Source organism: Eupeodes corollae, chromosome 2 (genome assembly GCF_945859685.1).
Source record: "Eupeodes corollae chromosome 2, idEupCoro1.1, whole genome shotgun sequence".
NCBI lineage: Eukaryota > Metazoa > Arthropoda > Insecta > Diptera > Syrphidae > Eupeodes > Eupeodes corollae.
In genome coordinates, this window is record NC_079148.1 from 13,355,020 (window position 1) to 13,372,159 (window position 17,140).

Sequence of the window (17,140 nt, forward strand, 5' to 3'; positions counted from 1 at the left end):
CAAAAATATAACGGCTAAGTATATCGCGTAGCACCACCACCAACCGTGTAAAGCTGCACAGCTCACTTTTGAGTCTTGCCATGGTGAGGTAACATTTTGACAGGTTACACAAAAAACCGGTGTGCACACCAAACAACTAGCGACTGCTTATGACCAGGTAAACATAGTTGCTTAATCAATTTGGCCTATAAGCCAAGGTAAGTTTAGAGAAGTGGTTTATCCCACCCGTCCCCCCTCCATTACTCTTTTTCAATCTGAATTAATACCAACTACTTTTATTTTCCAAGATGTTGATGATGGTCACATTTCACATAAATTTAATATGAATTTCACCACAAGAGTGTGGTGAATACACAATGATTTGTGGATTTGCTAAGTATCTTATCAATTTCTCTAAGATGGCGCTGCGGCTCATGTTGAATTTCTTTATTTGACAGTTGATTTTTGAATCGAGTTTTTCTTCTTTTCAGTTTTCTTCGAAAACACAATGTTTCGAATACAAAAACTGCTTTTAGCGGACTTTCAAGAGATTTACGAACCTGTTTTGGTTGAGAATTCATTCGCTGAGGTGACAGAAGGTGGGATAGGAATAAGACAAGTTCAATTGGGTGAGATATTTCAATCATTTCATTTAATTGGAGCCTTAATTGAACATAATATACAACTTTTTTAGGATTAACAGCAACGAAAATTATAATTGGTGTTGATGTTTTCAAATCGAATTCATTGAATGATTGTTATTTGACGAATTTGTCGTTAGTTGAAAGAGATCCCGAAATTGAATGTTTTGAACTTGTTGGTATTCTTCCATTGGAAATACTGAATGTAACATTTTTCAAGAAAAATAACCGCCAGATAATGAATGTGAGGGTTTTTGAAGAGAAAAATATGTTATTTGAATTTGGAGGATATTTATCTCAAAATGTAAGTATACCACTTAGACAGTTTTTCTTAACTTGGAGACAGTAGTTGTAATGTTGAGCAAACAATTAAATTTTTGAAGATGGTAGACACAATTAGTTTTGACATTTAGATCTGTTTCTTAATTCAGACTAGGACTCTTTTGAATTCAATATTTTTGACGTCTTATAATAGTATCTCCTTCACACTTCACAGTTTAAAAGTGACAAGTGTATGTCATTTTTTCTTTAATGAGCAAGACGTATCAAACGGATCTAAGGTGAAAACCATCTAGTCCATGAATTATAAACTGTGTATTTTTTTTTCCAAAGTTCTGCAAAGTTAATGTCTCAAATATAAAATTGAGAACGCTTTGCAAAAATTTAGATCAAAGGAACAGGTTTATAAAGTTCCTAAGACAAAAATACTATTTCCTTGACGGAAGGTATTGAAATGCTCTTATTTATTTATTATTTATTTATTCTACACCAATTGCTATAATATGTTAATCATGTTTTGATCCATTATCCAAGAAGATATTTTTTTCTAAGTCAAATTTCAGTGATTTTCTAAATTTTTGAAAATTTAACGTTGGTAAATTTCATTCATCGATTTTGGAAATTATAAAAATCATGTAGAAACTCAGGGGTCCCTTTATGCTAATTGAGGCTCTACCTTGGTTGGTTTAAAAAACAAACTTTTTGGTTCAAAATATTGAAGAAGAAATTATGGGACTGTTTGAAGATTCATTAGTTCGAAAAATTCCACGTTTGTTTCTCCAGTCTAGTTCACAGCTTTTTTTTATAATAAGCGCACACTTAAGGGGATATTAGTACCCTTATTATGTAAAAACACAGTGTGAGCACTAGGAAAGGAAGAGAGGGGAGGGAGCTTGAATGTTAACATAACTTAGAATTGTGAAGATGACTAAAAAGTGATTCGCATTAATGTCTGCCAATTTTTGACAGCAGCTACGTATGTATGTACATTCAACGTCTCTCGTACTTTACGTTTTATTTTGACAGCTTTCGTATTTTATAGTACCTACAGTTCTTAAGATTCTGGATTTTTAAGATAGGTACAGATGCTACCAACAACTTGATTGCTTAAAGGCATATTACTGACATCAATTTTTTTGTTCATTTTTTTTTTAATTTGTACTTCATCAACTGAACGCACGCACGTAAGACAGCCAACTTTGTCTGACATTAATAAATGTCAGAACTGTCATATACTGCTTTTGTTTAAACTTTTATAGAATTTAATAAAAAAAGTAAGATTAACTAATTTAGAAGATTAAACCATCAAAACCTAATATCGTATCTACTAAAAATACCTTAAATCCAACTTCATTGATCAAAGTTGAGCACAAGTGTCATTAGAGTTGTTGTTGTTTTTTCCAATTCTGTTTATCTGTCAAAATCGAAATAAAAATGGCAGTGTTGATACTTTTCATATTTCAATAGGCCACTTTATATTTCCAAAATCTGAGATTTCTGTGTTCTCAGAAATATAAAACAAAATTTCTCTTACAAATATTTTATATTTGTTGTCAGAAATCTGATAATGGATTTTGTATGATTTGACCTATATCAACAATTTTCAGTCGAAGAAATTCAAAAAGGAATAGAAAGCAAAATTGATTGCTGTTTAAGAATGAATATAGTTTATGTTTATTTGACTGAGAAATTATAAAAATTTTAACATAGTGACGAAAAAGATTAAAACTATGAGAGCAAATATCATAAGCCTTTTCGTTCAATCAATTTCTGCTTGCCTGTCAAAACAAATAAATGAAATGGCGCTGGTAGAACTTGTCATATTTCAAAATATTGTTGCAATTTTCATTTTAAGGCGGCGTTGAATAAAGTTTTGAGACTTGGAGTCACTTCACACTTAAGCTGTTATTTCTTATTTTTACAACTTCATGGATGTATAGCGTAAACTAAAGAAATCTTATCATTCTTTATCAAATAGCTCTTATGGAATACCTGGCGTGAACGTATTGCAACATTAAAACAAATTGGCCCCAATCTATTTCATCTGACTGGATCTTCACCATTTTCAAGTTCAGATGTTATTGCTGATGAAGAAGAAGTGACAGCTACCATTCACTCAACTCCTCTCAAGAGAAATTCAATGTCATCAGACAATGAATCAAAATCAACAAACTTACCACTCCGAAGAATTTCCAACAATATTTATTCCAGATGCACAGATATTATTCAGAAAGCTTCAAATACTTATCTATCTGATTCTGAACATCAAAACCAGATGGAGTTACAAAAGTTTTATCAAGCATTATCGATAACTAACAGTCGTTCATGTAGATGCAACACATCGTGGTAAAAACGACGGCGATCTGACGTTTTGTCTATGGTGAAAAAGAATAAACCAAACTCAAGCCCACTTGATATTCTCTTTCCTCTCTTTATTTACAAATAAAAACAAGATTTATAAAGGTATACATAATAAAAACTGATATATTAATTTTCTTTTCGTAATTCGTTTTCTTCTTTAATAACAACATAATTCTTTTGTTTTTATTTCTTTTTGTTTTACAATATACAGTTAATCGAAACATACAAATTAAAAATGACAGAAAAATTAAGCAAAGAAAAAAATATAATAAACACTTAAGACAAAGAAAATTACATAAAATAAGAAATACATAAGAAAAAAAAATGAAAATAATATAATAATTATAAAATAATAATATTAATAAAATTTTTAATAATATGACACTAGATGTCGCTGGCGGCGGTGCGGCGACACCTCGCTCAATTGCCAAACGATATGCTCTTCTCTGACGACGAATAACTGCTTCGAGAGTAGGCAGAGCCATTTTTAAGAATACCATTACCGTTAACCATCGGTGGCGGCGCCATTGGCGGCATAACCACAGAAGCTGTGTTATTGGAAGATGACACCATCGTTGTGGGACTCATAAGCTGATGTGTTGAGGGATTACTCTCAGTCTTACGCAGTTCGGCGTGATTATTATTGGGAACGCTGATGGTCACTCGAGCCGGATTGGGCAGTGTGCCTCCGCCATTGGCGCCTTCATACATGGTCGATTGGCGATTCTGTAGCATTTGGGTTAGTTTTTCGATATTTGAAGATTGGGTCTTCTGCAGAACAGACTTGCCGTAGGCACTGCCATTGGGACTTCTTTGGCGCAGGATTATATTCTGCAGCTCACTTGTGGCTTCTTCGAGCTTTTGATCAGCAGCATCGTTATTATTGTTGTTGTTATTGTTTATATTATTGTAATTGTTGTTATTTTTTTCTTCGTTTCTTTTCTTCAAATTCGATCGACTCAAGGTCTGTTCCAATTCACTGCGAAGCAAATCCGAAGCCATTGGTTCCTCATAGTGTCCATTTTCTGGTGACTTGGCGGCGATAAATTCCATTTTTGAAGGTTCCTTTCGAACAATCGGGACCGAGGAATACTCTCCAATGGTAACGGAAACTGGTCGTTTATTCTTTTTCATTGTTGGTGGCCCGGAATTTTGTGGGGCGAAATATAACGATGGTGGACGTGGAATCGTCGATGATGGATTACGCATTTGATAGGAATCTATAGATTCTAATTCAGCATGGTCACCATTGGCTCGAGCTGCTTCGTTGTTGCGATCTGTCCGGGTTAGGGTGCCATTGCGGAAGGGCACTTTGGAGTTGCGTGTTAAGGTGTGAACCGGCGAATGACTGTAGTCTGGTGCAGGTGAGCTAGGCGGTGATGATCTGTGTTGGTTGTAATTGTCACTTTTATTGGCAAATTGTGGTGGCTAATTAAAGAGAAGGAAAATTATAGTTATAGGTGAAATTATTGTTAATAATTTAAATACTTACCGGTGGAGGTGTGGGATAGTAGCCATTTGTATCATTTTGCATTGAACTGCTGATTAAGTTGTTGTATTCAGACTTGGAGACATTGCAATTGCTCGAGCGATGATCGACTTCATCTTGCATCATTGCCGTCTTACGGAGTTCCGACTGACGTTCCTGCAATAAAAGTAAGAATTTTGTTAAACATTTTTCTATTTAAAAGTTTATTTTTGACTTTTTAAGGAAAAGAACATTTTTCCAGAAATAAGCAAAAATATGCATGAATTTAGCCTCTCAAAAAATCATTCCTAACTGAATAAATGATCACCAAAATAACATTAGAAAACCCGTGTTTTGTTGGAAAATCTATCAATAGTATAGTAAGATCTTACACAAATAACAAAAACAATATCCGCAGTATGGATACTACCGATAAAAGTTAGAGTAGAATCTTACTACGGATATATTTTCGACATGTATACGAGTCTCGAATGGATCTTATGTGACTTCATTCTCAAATGTTGGTACGATTGATATGCATTTGTATCTCGATGGCTGTGTTCGTTGAGTAGTTGTGCATTTGGGATTATGTATTTTCCATTAGGGGAAAAAATCAATCTGTTACTGTTGATAATATTTAGTTTCGTTAATGAAAATAGACTAACTGGGCTTATTTTGCAAGAGAAAACAATAGAAAAGATAATTAAGTTTTGCTATGTTTCCACCAAATGTTTATCTCAGTTTAGATTAAATAAATATTTTTGGTGTTTTCACTGAACAAGAAGATTTAAAAATGACTAAGTTTGACAGCACTTTCTAAAATGCAAATGATATTTTGATGTTTCTTATGAAGTGCAAATGAGATAGTTTGATTCGTGTTAAACAATCAAGAACTGAATAGTCCAGCACTTTATAAGAATATGTTACCTACTTCATGTGCAATCTTTTTTTTAATTTGATTAAAACAAAACTAATTTTTGTACACAAAAATGTTAAGTAGTAGTCTACGAACAAACCCCCTTCATGAAGTTTTTATTTTATGTCAAAGCTGCAATTTTTAAACGAACTTTTTTTATAGAATCTCAATTTCTAGATGTTTTCTTAACATTTCTTCTTCAAAACTGTCCATTTTATTAGTTTTAGTTAGGTTTTTTGCTGAAGCTACTCATAACTTTTGATTTTTACAAAACTTTCTTCTGTTTGTGTTTTGTTTGTATTATTATTTTGAAAGGTCTTCTTTCAGTTGTAAGAATTATTAAATTCAAAAAAAAGGCTACTGCCGATGGGTTTTCTTGGGGATTTTCTACTATACTATTTATAGAATTCACACGGAAATACAAGATCACAGTAATTGTGCCTCCTACAATAAAAGGTATACCACTAATTTTTACCAATGAAGCCAAATACCTTGGTCTGATATTGGACAAAAAATTAAGTTGGAAATCCAAAATACAGGAAAGAGTTAAAAAAGCTACAGTAGCTCTTTTCCTTTGAAAGAAAGCTATAGGAAGCAAATGGGGTTTTCAACCTCGCATAACCTACTGACTATACACATCGGTCATCCGACCAATACTTATGTACGGGGTTGCAGTATGGTGGACTGCACTGGAGAAAGTCACATACTGCGACATACTCAGCAGAGTTCAGCGCACTGCATGTCTCTGCATAAGCGGGGCATTGAGAACCACACCCTCAGCAGCGTTAGACACTCTCCTCCATCTGACACCCCTCGACATCTTCAGTAAACAAGTGGCAGCGAGTACACTCGCTCTCTCCAGCATTTTGAACCTCTTTGGTTCTATACCAAAGTACATAGACTACACTATTCTTAAACCCCTATTTGGAAAAAACTTCCAGGTATCCATTCCATCCAGAGATGAATGGGAAGACAAAAAACTCCTGGATAACAAAAGTATTCATTTTTATACAGATGGATCCAAGACAAATGAGGGAGTTGATAGTGGTGTGTACTCAGAAAAGCTTAATCTAAGCATCTCATTCCGCCTCCCTAATCATTGTAGTGTCTTTCAATCGGAAATTTTAGCGATCAAAGAGGTTTTCTCCTGGCTAAGAGAAAACGTGATATCAACTTCTGATATCCGCATCTTCTCTGACAGTCAAGCTGCTATCAAATCCCTTGACGGTGTCTCGACCAAATCTTTAACGGCCCTCGATTTTCGATCGTCTCTTATGGAGATGGCGCAGCATTTTAACATTCACCTCTGTTGGGTGCCAGGTCACAGAGACTTCACAGGTAATTGTAGAGCCGATGATCTCGCTAAAAATGGAACCGTCATACCTATTTCACCTGAAAGGGAGAAGATAGGTATACCGATAGCTACATGTAAACTTATGCTAAAAGAAACAGCTTTTGCGATAGCAAATTCTAGGTGGCACAGCTTACCAACATGCGCAGCCACAAAACTCATATGGCCTTCACTGGACCTAAAGCGCTCTAAAGACTTGTTATCTCAAAGCAGACTTCATATTAGCTCCCTAATAGGTGTCCTCACGAGACACTGTCTTATAGGCAGACACGCAACACGACTTGGCGTAGCCTCAAATGACTTCTGTAGGAGCTGCATGGACGAAGAAGATGAGGAAACAATCTCTCATCTCTTATGCACTTGCCCTGCTCTTTCACTCAGACGCAAACTTCATCTGGGGGACTACTCTTTTGATAATCCCAATGAACTAGCTAAAAAGGATATCAAATATCTTCTTCGCTTTATAAAAAGCTCAAAATGGTTCGACTAGTTAGAAGTATTTCCCTAGATTCATGTTTCATCACAACGGGCATTTCTCTTGGCCTAAGTGTCTGGATTCTAAATCCGCAGCCACGTTAACCTAACCTAACCTAACCTAACCTTTATAGAATGCCAGAAAAACACGGGTAGTTTATTGTGAACATTTATTATGTCCTTTGTTTTTATTCCTGCAAAGTACATCCAAATCCCTTTAGTTATTTCAATTTCATTGATAAGAACCTTGAAATGGCGTACACTTATTTTTTTGTTGTAATATCCCTTAAGGTATGTAGGTCTCTACAAACCACAAACCAACTACTAAATAATTTTCCTATGACATTACAGTGTACCTATTTTATTATTCTTAGATGACTCAAGAAGTTTTGAAGCCATAAAACTATTTTTAGAAGAAATATTATTTAAATATAAAAACTTCAAGTAATTGAATGAAATCATGGCTGAAACATTCAAATAATTTGTCATTGATCATAAAATTATTATTAAATTGCTTTAAGCATAATCAAATGTGCATAGTTTAATTTGTTCAGTAAGCTGCGCATTGTGCAGGTTGATGCAGTTGTTGGCCATCAATTGAGGTTTTCCAATTGAATGGGCGGACACACGGTGGCGTTGAAATGCCAAATTAACTTAAACAATATTTTCATCACCTTGATAAAACACGAGTGTTAAGTAAATTGTTTAGTTATTAAGGTTTGTAAAATGAAATCCAGTTTAAAACAAGAAACATTTTAATTTTGAGATACAACTGAATCATATAAGAATATTTTTTAAAAAGAATTTATTAGTTTAATAAGTTAAAAATTGTAATCTCACATTGAAACATTGCAAGCCACTAAATAGCTTCCTAGGTAAAACGTTTAAGCTCAAAAAGAGACAAATTTACTTTGATGCGTGACATTTTAAAAAATGAAATAAAATGATTTCAAAAGCAGCGAAATTAAAACAAATCAAAAAATAATTAAATGCGAATCTAATTCAGATTAGCTGATAAGGTAGTGAATCGTTTTCATCACGTATTATTTATTATATTTCAAAGTGAAGATAAGTTACATTTTATTTAGAAAATGATTAACTCTTGAATTATTTAAAATTTCCAAGATTTATATTTGGATTACCAAAACAATATAAATCCCCGAATTAAGCTTTACCCAGTATGAATACTAAAATATTTAGCAGGTACTTTACATATGATCTGGGAAAATCCATTCTTATGCCTGAGATTGAATTGAAAATGAGATTTTTCTGAAAGCATATAAAACCAAACAACAAGCAATTAAGTCCCAAGATCAGTTCATTACTTCATTTAATCCAGACAATAAGTCTAAGAACATAATTATAGTTTTAAAGAAATGCGTGCTGCAATTTTTGTTGTTTTAATTTTTGGATTCTTGTGGACTTTTTCATCTGCGATTCCTGTGGTACCTGATCAACAAGATGGTGTTTTTGGAATGGAGTTTTCTGGACTTGAAAATCAAGATGATTCAATAATAAAGTATACATCAATACGAAGATATAAGCGAGCAACTTGTGATTTATTAAGTGCTTTCAATATTCGAGATACTGCTTGTGCTGCACATTGTCTCGCAAAGCGATTCAGAGGCGGTTATTGTAATAAGAAGAAGGTCTGTGTTTGCAGACGTTAGTTTAAAAAGATGTGAAAATTTAGTTCTAAGATATACATACTTTAATAAAACAAAATTAAACACATACAAAAACTTATAGATTTTAGGATTGATCATAGTTTAGGACAGACGCAGGCATATCGTTGAGTTTGTTCGAAAGTAGTTTAATGGCAAAACTCGATTTTAAGAGGTTTCGAATTTCAAAATTTTGAAAAATTTGATTTAGATGCCGATGTGTGTTTCACTGATAATAATTTTACTGACATAAAATTCCTGAAACATTTTTAGACTTAAAACGATTTTAAAGGTAGTTTTGTAGTTAAGACTTCTTTCTTTCAGATAATTTTCTTGAAAAGGTGAAGAAGTAAGCTCATTATCGCAGCATACTTGTTTTTTTTTTAATTTTTCTGCATACCATCGATAAAGTTATGGTTTCCCGTAAGTTAAATTGTGGAAACAATTATACAGTCTGTTATATAAGATCGAGGTCACTGTTACACGTAGATAAAAAATCAGAGAGTTCTGTTTCTTTTTTTATGACATAGAGGGCACCTCAGTCCTTCATTCTTTTTGTAAAAAGTCAGCTGTCTGTCAAATTAAGTTATCAATTGAGTGATTTTTCGAAATGATTGCTGTTTACGCCTCTCGCTTTGATTCAATTTTTCTATGCTTGCATGAAAAATAACCCAAATTAACACAAACTGCTGCGGGGAAAGTCGAAGCAGTTCGTTAGCAAGTGAATAAATCGCTATAAAAATGTCGGTAAAGTTGATGATTTTCCTGATCGCGGAAGCGCAAGCAAAGACGAAAAAAAGATTCTCGCATTGTTCTAGAAAGATCCAACTTTGACTTTACGTGAAGCTGCTGTGAAATTGAAAGCAAAAGGTGCTGACATATCTTACGGAACGATTTGCAGGCACTTGCTTGCCAATAAACTGAAATATCGCAATACTTTGGGAAAACCAATGTTGAGTGCAAAACACGTTGAAAAACGAGTGGTATTACGAAAAGGTATTTTTTCTGATGAATCCTCATTTTGGGCATTTCCGTGCAGCAAACACGCCTGGACAACGTCCACTAGTAGGATGCTTCAACGGACTGTTAAACACCTCCCGTCAAGGTCCATGTTTGGTGGTGCTTCTCAAACAAAGGTTGTTATTTACCGAGAATTTGAATGCCGAAAAAATGAGTAAAATATATCAAAAGGTTTTGTTACCATCTGCTAAGCAATAGTATATCAAGAAAAATGAAAGCTGGATCCTTCAAGAGGACCATGTTGCAAAACATCGCAGTCGAGCGTGTAGGAGCAAAATGGAGTTTTTACTTGAGATTGGCCATCTCAGTCACCGGATGCAAATCCCATAGAAAATGTGTGGGATTTGATGAAAATGCAGCTTCGAAAACGCAAGCCATGTAATTTAGATCAACAGCAGAAATTAGTGGAAAGAATGCCAGGCCACAATTGACAATGCAGGAGATTGGACTTGCTACTGAGGTATTTGCATTGACGAACAAATTTTCAAATTTGCGAATTTTCGAAAAATCAGTTGCTGTTATTATTTAACAGTGACCACGCTCTTATAACTGTACAATTTTCAAGAACAGCTTTTGTTTGAAAAAAATGCGTTTAGCTCTTGGCTCTTGGACAAGAACCTTGGAATGACTTGGAACGACTGGATCATGAGTAAAGAGTTGTTGATTTCGTGTTCGATTTGGAAGCACTGGCATTTGACATCCGAATAATTCAACTGTCATTTGGAGTGTCACAACAATACTTCCTCTTTGTCATTTGCTATGAAAGTGGTGATTCAAACGCTTCTTGAATTTTTAATGATTTTGAGTCGTGTAATTTCACTTTCTGGTGTCAACAATTCACCACAAATTTCAAGTCTATCGGGTGATTGCTCCTTGAGTTATAATGTGACCAAAATTTATAAGTATAATTTCAAGAAAAAACGAGCTAGCAGGTCCAAACAGTTGTTTCATAATAGTATGCGGTTGCTTTGAAGTCTGTTAAGGATAGCTCCTTAAAATTTAACATTATATTGGCGGCTTCAATCTTTTATATATCATCAAAAAACACGCTTTGAAAAACATAGCCACTTGAACATCATCGCAATTCTTTATGTTTTTCGTTCTATCGAAATTGTCAGTTAGAATCCCGAACAATTCCGTGTTTTTGATTTGAACTTCCAAAAATGTCCATCAATTTGCTCTAAACCTCAATTTCGGACGTACTGTTAGTATGAATAAGTTTTTTTCAGCCGCACATCAAGAATGTTGAATTCTTTATCAAAGTCTATTTCCATGTTCAAAACTAAAACCAATGTAAACTTCGGTATCTTCTCTTATTAATCTTTAAGCATTAAAAGGTTGCTTGTATTTCTGTGGAACCAAACTCGAGAAGCATTAAAACCCAACATTACCCAAGTGAAAGTAAAAATGACTCCGAGGTGACTTTTGAAATATACACAAGACAAGAGATTTTTTGATTTCGAAGCTTCAAAATAATTACCAATAATCATTGATTCAGAAAAAGTCCACCATTTTCAAAATATACAAAAGCCTAAAGTACATAAAGAAACAAATAAATTCCTCTAACAACATGTGCCAACATATTTTAAAACTAATTACAACAAACCTATTGTTAAAACACATTAATTTCCTTTTTTTTCTGTTTAATAGTTGAAGGTTAAATAAATCAACAAATAATTAGATTTGGAAATAAAATGCATTATTTATACTTACAAATATTTTAAGCTAACCTTTTGCAAGACCTAATAAGGCCTAAGATTAACAGTTTTAATTGTTGTATGACTGACAATACAAAAGAACTTGATTGCAGTTGTTTTTATTTTTTTAATAAATTATTGTATGCTTTTTATCAATAACCAAATACAGACAATATTAAATATCTACATATAAATACAAAAGATCAAAAGTTCAATTTATTAGCTAATCATATAAATTGTAAGGAAATAGTTTGATTGATTTATTTAAATATTTTAACAATTGTTTTTGTTCCTTTTTCTTTTTCTTTAATGGTTCGTTGATTTATTGATAAAAAAAGTAAAAAATAAAATAAAATTGTTATTTGCAAGGTCAAATCTGAGAATAAAATTAAAATAATTATTTTAAAAGTAGATTTGGAGGTAAGAGGTAAGAGTTGTAGAGCTCATTCATAAATATATTCAATTACCTAATTTGTTTTATGTCTGACTTTGACGAATTGTAAATGCAAAATGTTTTAAAGTTATCAATTCAAGAAGTATATTTAGATTTTTGCATTGTTTTTGAAAAGGTGTGGTTAGAGATCAAACAAAAAAGTATGAATAATTTGGGGATTCAATTTAATGTTGTTTCGTTTTTTTTTGGTTTGACACATAATTTTGGAAAAAGCTTATAAAAATGACATAATTTGAGCTTGTTTAACGTTGTTGAAAAATTTGGAAGTGATGGGTTTGAAATAAATGACTGTTGCATATTTTAGGTGTGAATTATCTGCGTTAACATTGAATCATTAATATCAATCACATTTGAAAATGTTATGAGAGATATTTATATATAGCCCGGAAGGTACGTGAACAAATTTCAATAATTTGGCGAAGTCACAAGAAATATGTTTGATTTCGTACTTTCAGCCATTTTGATTTGAAAATAATAATTTTTAGTTAAATGACTTAAAATTTTTTAAACTTTAGTCAAAAATGTACTAAACATAAGTTTTTCTAAATCATTGATTAAAACTTTGGACAAAAATTTACTCAATCAATTATTTCACTATACACAAAAATTTACTTAAAAAAAGTTGTTTTAACTACATTTTATTACTTAGTTAATTTATGTTTTAAGTAAAATAATGTAATAATTAGATCTTAAAAACATATATACCATAGTAATTGTCTTACTGAAAAATTTCTCTATTCTAATAATGGAGCTTTAACTAATTTCTGAGAACTGATAAATAAAATATAAATTAAAACAGAGCATCATATTTTAACAGAGTTTAAAAATATTTCAAAAGGACAAGAATTTTCAAGGCAGAACATTAAAAATTGTCAATTTTTCAGTTTTGAAAATTTTAAACTATAATTTTAAATCAATTTAAAAAAATAAACTATTTTAAGAACTTATTATTTTATTGGTTCCGATTTGTCAAATTGAAAATTGTTGACTTTTCTCGACGTTTCAAGGTCCCTAAAGTTGAAATAAAAGATTTTTAGAAAGATGTCTGTGCGTGCGTGTGTACGTACGTTCGTACGTCCGTACAGCCGTGAGTTCGCGACGTTTTTTCGTCGTTCATAGCTCAAGAACCAGAAGAAGGGAAAAGTTGGTAAACATTGATTTTCAACTCAAATATCTTTTCAAAACTTTGAGAATATGGCTTCCAGCTAATTTAAAATTATAAGAAATATTGTTTATAACCTTCTGAAAAATTTTGAGAAAAATTGAATTGACAGTTTTTTACAAACCTAACACAAAACATTTATCAAAGTTGGTAAACACTGATTTTTGCCTCAAATATCTTTTCAAAATTTTGAGATATTGGATTGAAACTACTTTTATCTTTTGAAAATTATTGTTGTTAATATTCAGTAAAATTTTAACAGTTTTTTTTACAAAAAATATAAAACCTAACTAAAAAACAATACTAAGACTTGGTAAAAATTTACTTTCGATTCTAATAGCTTTTCAAAATTTAAAAATATTTTCTTCAAACTTTTTTCATTTCATAGAAAATATTGTTTTGGATATTCAGTTTTTTTTTATAAAAATCCAACAGCCCGTTTTTTTCATACAAAAAATAAAATCTACAAAAAATAGTACGCAAATTTGGTACAATTTAATTTTCGGTTCTTGATATCTTTCAAATTTATTTCATTCATCCGATTTGTAAAAATTTAAGAAATGCTACTAAAATTGGTAAAAAATCGTTTTCTACTAAAAATCTATTTAACGAAACTAGATTTTCAAACCAAACTATGGTAGTTTTAAAATTTGTAAGAATAATTCAACTAACAACTTTCTTAACCCAACATGAATACCTACAAACTTTTAATCAAGACAAATAGACAGACGGGATGGGAAGTTATCAGTGTGGGTCGTATATCAGCCTCTTTTTTAACGTTCTAAAATTAAGTAAAATTACTTAAAGTTAAGGGATAGTTAGAAAAATCAATCTCTCGAAATCAAACTCGAAAATATAGAAAATGTTTTGTAATAAAAAAAGCACGCATTTTGGAATCATAAAAAGCTCAATCATTTAAAGTTTCAATGCAATTCGGTTAAACAAAAAACGATCGGAAAAATGTTGTTACAAACTTGTAGATCATGTACAAAATTCCTTTTTTTTAATTCTACTTAAAATTTCTTATAGGAAAAAAAGTGTCCGTAAATTCGCCCTTTGGAAAAGTTCGGCACGATGGTGACAACAAAAATACGGGTCGCACAAAAAATGTAAGCTTCGTTTTGGAAACTTCAAAATAATTTTCAAAGATCTTGACTATATTTTCAAATGAAAAAGTTGTTAATAAATCTAAAAAAAACTCAATTATTAAGTATAGTTTATTTTCATCAAGCAGAGTTCAACTCTTACAGACTACTTTAAAAAGTTAATATAATAATTTATTTATATGTACAGAAATAATAATAAATAAAAATGGTAGCAATAGATAAATCTTAATTATAAAACAGATTGCGATAACAAAGCAGACATAACATTTTTTTTAAAAAAACATCTCTTGAAATATTAGAAAAAATATCTATAACCTCAACAACAGAAGTCGTTTCTTTTTATGCAACGTGCAAACGGTTCATTTCTTCTTTAACTTCTTCTTTGAAAAGTCTCTCGCAAATGAAAAAGGATTCATTCTAACTAAAAAGAACATTTGATACGATTGTTTATTTAATCTTTTACAAACATTATTAACAAATATTTTCTCCTAACTCCAAGCGTTGGAATGTCAATAAGCAGGCATCTAGATGGATAAGATGGTACTTCTATATTCCAATTCAATTTATAGAAAGCATACCTAGTAAAACTTTTTTTGTATTTTTTTGTATTCTAGAAGAATTCGTGATATAAAAGAGGTTTCAAACTATGCTGCAGTATTCCAGTACCGATCTTACAAGTGCAATATATAATGATTTGAGGGTGTTGGGGTCGGAAATATCCCTAGAGTTTCTTCTGATAAACCCTAGCATCCCATTAGCCTTACTGAGTATGTAATCGATGTGCTTATTAACCGAAAGCTTTTCATCCAATATAACTCCCAAATCCTTTTTTGCCTAAAGCCCATCTTAGCTCGTATTGTTGATAGTATAATCAAATATGATAGGTGTTTTTTTTGTAAGGCTCTGGCATTTGGCAACATTCAGGAACAACTTGTTAGATTCCCACCATTCAGCCAGTTTTTGGATATCCTCTTGTAGATAAAGACAGTCTGTAGAAGATTTTATGAGCCGGAGAATCTTGACATCATCGGCATACATAAAATACTTCGGGTATTTATAATTTATCGGAATTTCATTTATAAAAACGATAAATAACAAGGGGCCAATATGGCTCCCTTGCGGAACACCTGAAGTTAAATCAATACTTTTGGATTAAAACTTTCCCAATTTTACTAATTTAAACCCGATTTTTTAAAAAGGAAGAAATCCATATTATGAAATTAGAATGGAAACCAAGTTTTGAAAGCTTTAAAATTAATATACAATGATTAACTCTATTAAAAGCTTTTGCAAAATCTGTAAAGATAATATCAGTCTGTAAACCATTTTCTAACCCGCAAAGTACAGATACGCATAGCATTGAAAGGTTTGTAGCGTTAGATCTTCTAGAAACAAAACCATGGGTATTCAAATATTGAATAGTTAACAAAAAAATATAATTTTGTACAGACAAGTATTTCGAAAATTTTGGGATCACTGATAATTTGCAGATAGGTCTATAATTGGTCACATTTTGCTTCGAGCCAGACTTAAATATTGGATTTATATAAGAAATCTTCCAACAGTCCAAAAATTGTCCACTTTTCAAAGACTGATTGAAAATCAAGCTGAGTGGTAATGCCAAAGAAACAGCGCAGTTTCTTAGTGAAAAAGGGGCTATGTTATCTAGCCCAGCACTTTTATTAACATCAAGATTAGCTCCAAAAATATCAGAAACAGTTAAGTCTATACTTCCAATATCAATAGAAGATGGCGAAAAATCAGAAAAACAGGTTTAAAATAATCGGTAAATAAATCGCATATAGCCTTCATCTCACTAGATACACAATTGGAGTACTTCATACAGTTTGGAATTCCTAAAGCCTTTCTTTCAATATTTATAAATTTCCAGAAGTGTTTCGAATCATTTCTAATTTTTGACTCAGCAGAGAGAATAAATTTATTAACAAGAAAGCTATTGAGACAGTCATATTCAAGGTGGCACTGAATGTATTTCTGATCAAGGGCCAGATTATACCTTTTGTTGTTTTATAGGCTTTATATGCCTTATTTTTTCTATTTTTCGGATTAGGGTTTAAATTGGGTTTTATTCGACGAATGAAGGCTACCGTCAAGTCGGTAGTATTTTAACCTTACATTTTCCCTAAAAACTTTGAAAATTCGAAAGCACTACGATTTTTAGTAATCTAGGTAAAAAGGCTTGACAATTATTAACAAGAATCCCCAATATGAGCAATTTTTCCATTCTTATATATATTTTGATCATTTTCTACTAGAAATAACTATTTTTGTAGATGGTAATTGAAACAAAAAAATACCAATATTTTTTTTTCTTTTCAGTTAATTTTCTTTAATTTATATTTTTAATTGGAAACGCAAATTCTTTTTCAAGATTAATGGTGACCTTTAATTTTGGTATTGGTAAAAGATTCTAAAACTTATTTTCTTAAACCGTAAGTTTGATGAGAAACTTAATATTTAAGTTCCCCATTTTTGAAGTTGAGATCATGTTTACACCTCAAAATTATCCAAGATTTGTATTATAAAATAAATTATTCAAGTGAATAG

The 17,140-nt window shown here is 31.8% G+C and overlaps 2 protein-coding genes across 2 annotated transcripts in view; one reads left to right on the top strand and one right to left on the bottom strand.

Moving 5' to 3' along the window:
* The first annotated feature begins 463 nt into the window (after nucleotides 1–463).
* LOC129944265 (uncharacterized) lies at nucleotides 464–3,312 on the top strand. Its single transcript, XM_056053586.1, has 3 exons — nucleotides 464–608; nucleotides 674–924; nucleotides 2,878–3,312. Exons 1-3 carry the CDS (start codon nucleotides 488–490, stop codon nucleotides 3,247–3,249), a joined length of 744 nt encoding a protein of 247 aa, XP_055909561.1. The 5' UTR covers nucleotides 464–487; the 3' UTR covers nucleotides 3,250–3,312.
* Nucleotides 3,311–17,140, bottom strand: part of LOC129944264 (rho GTPase-activating protein gacU) — a 127,863-nt gene continuing 114,033 nt past the window's right edge. The window contains exons 8-9 of the mRNA XM_056053585.1: nucleotides 4,753–4,905; nucleotides 3,311–4,688 (exon numbers count right to left, since the gene is read on the bottom strand). Of these exons, the coding sequence (XP_055909560.1) occupies nucleotides 3,681–4,688; nucleotides 4,753–4,905 (1,161 nt within the window). The 3' untranslated portion in view covers nucleotides 3,311–3,680. The remainder of the gene's footprint in view (nucleotides 4,689–4,752; nucleotides 4,906–17,140) is intronic.

Coding starts and splice junctions, on each gene's coding strand:
- LOC129944265 (XM_056053586.1), top strand. CDS start 488: ATGTTTCGAATACAAAAACTGCTTTTAGCGGACTTTCAAGAGATTTAC. Junction 609..673: donor AATAAGACAAGTTCAATTGG/GTGAGATATTTC, acceptor CAACTTTTTTAG/GATTAACAGCAACGAAAATT. Junction 925..2,877: donor GAGGATATTTATCTCAAAAT/GTAAGTATACCA, acceptor TTTATCAAATAG/CTCTTATGGAATACCTGGCG.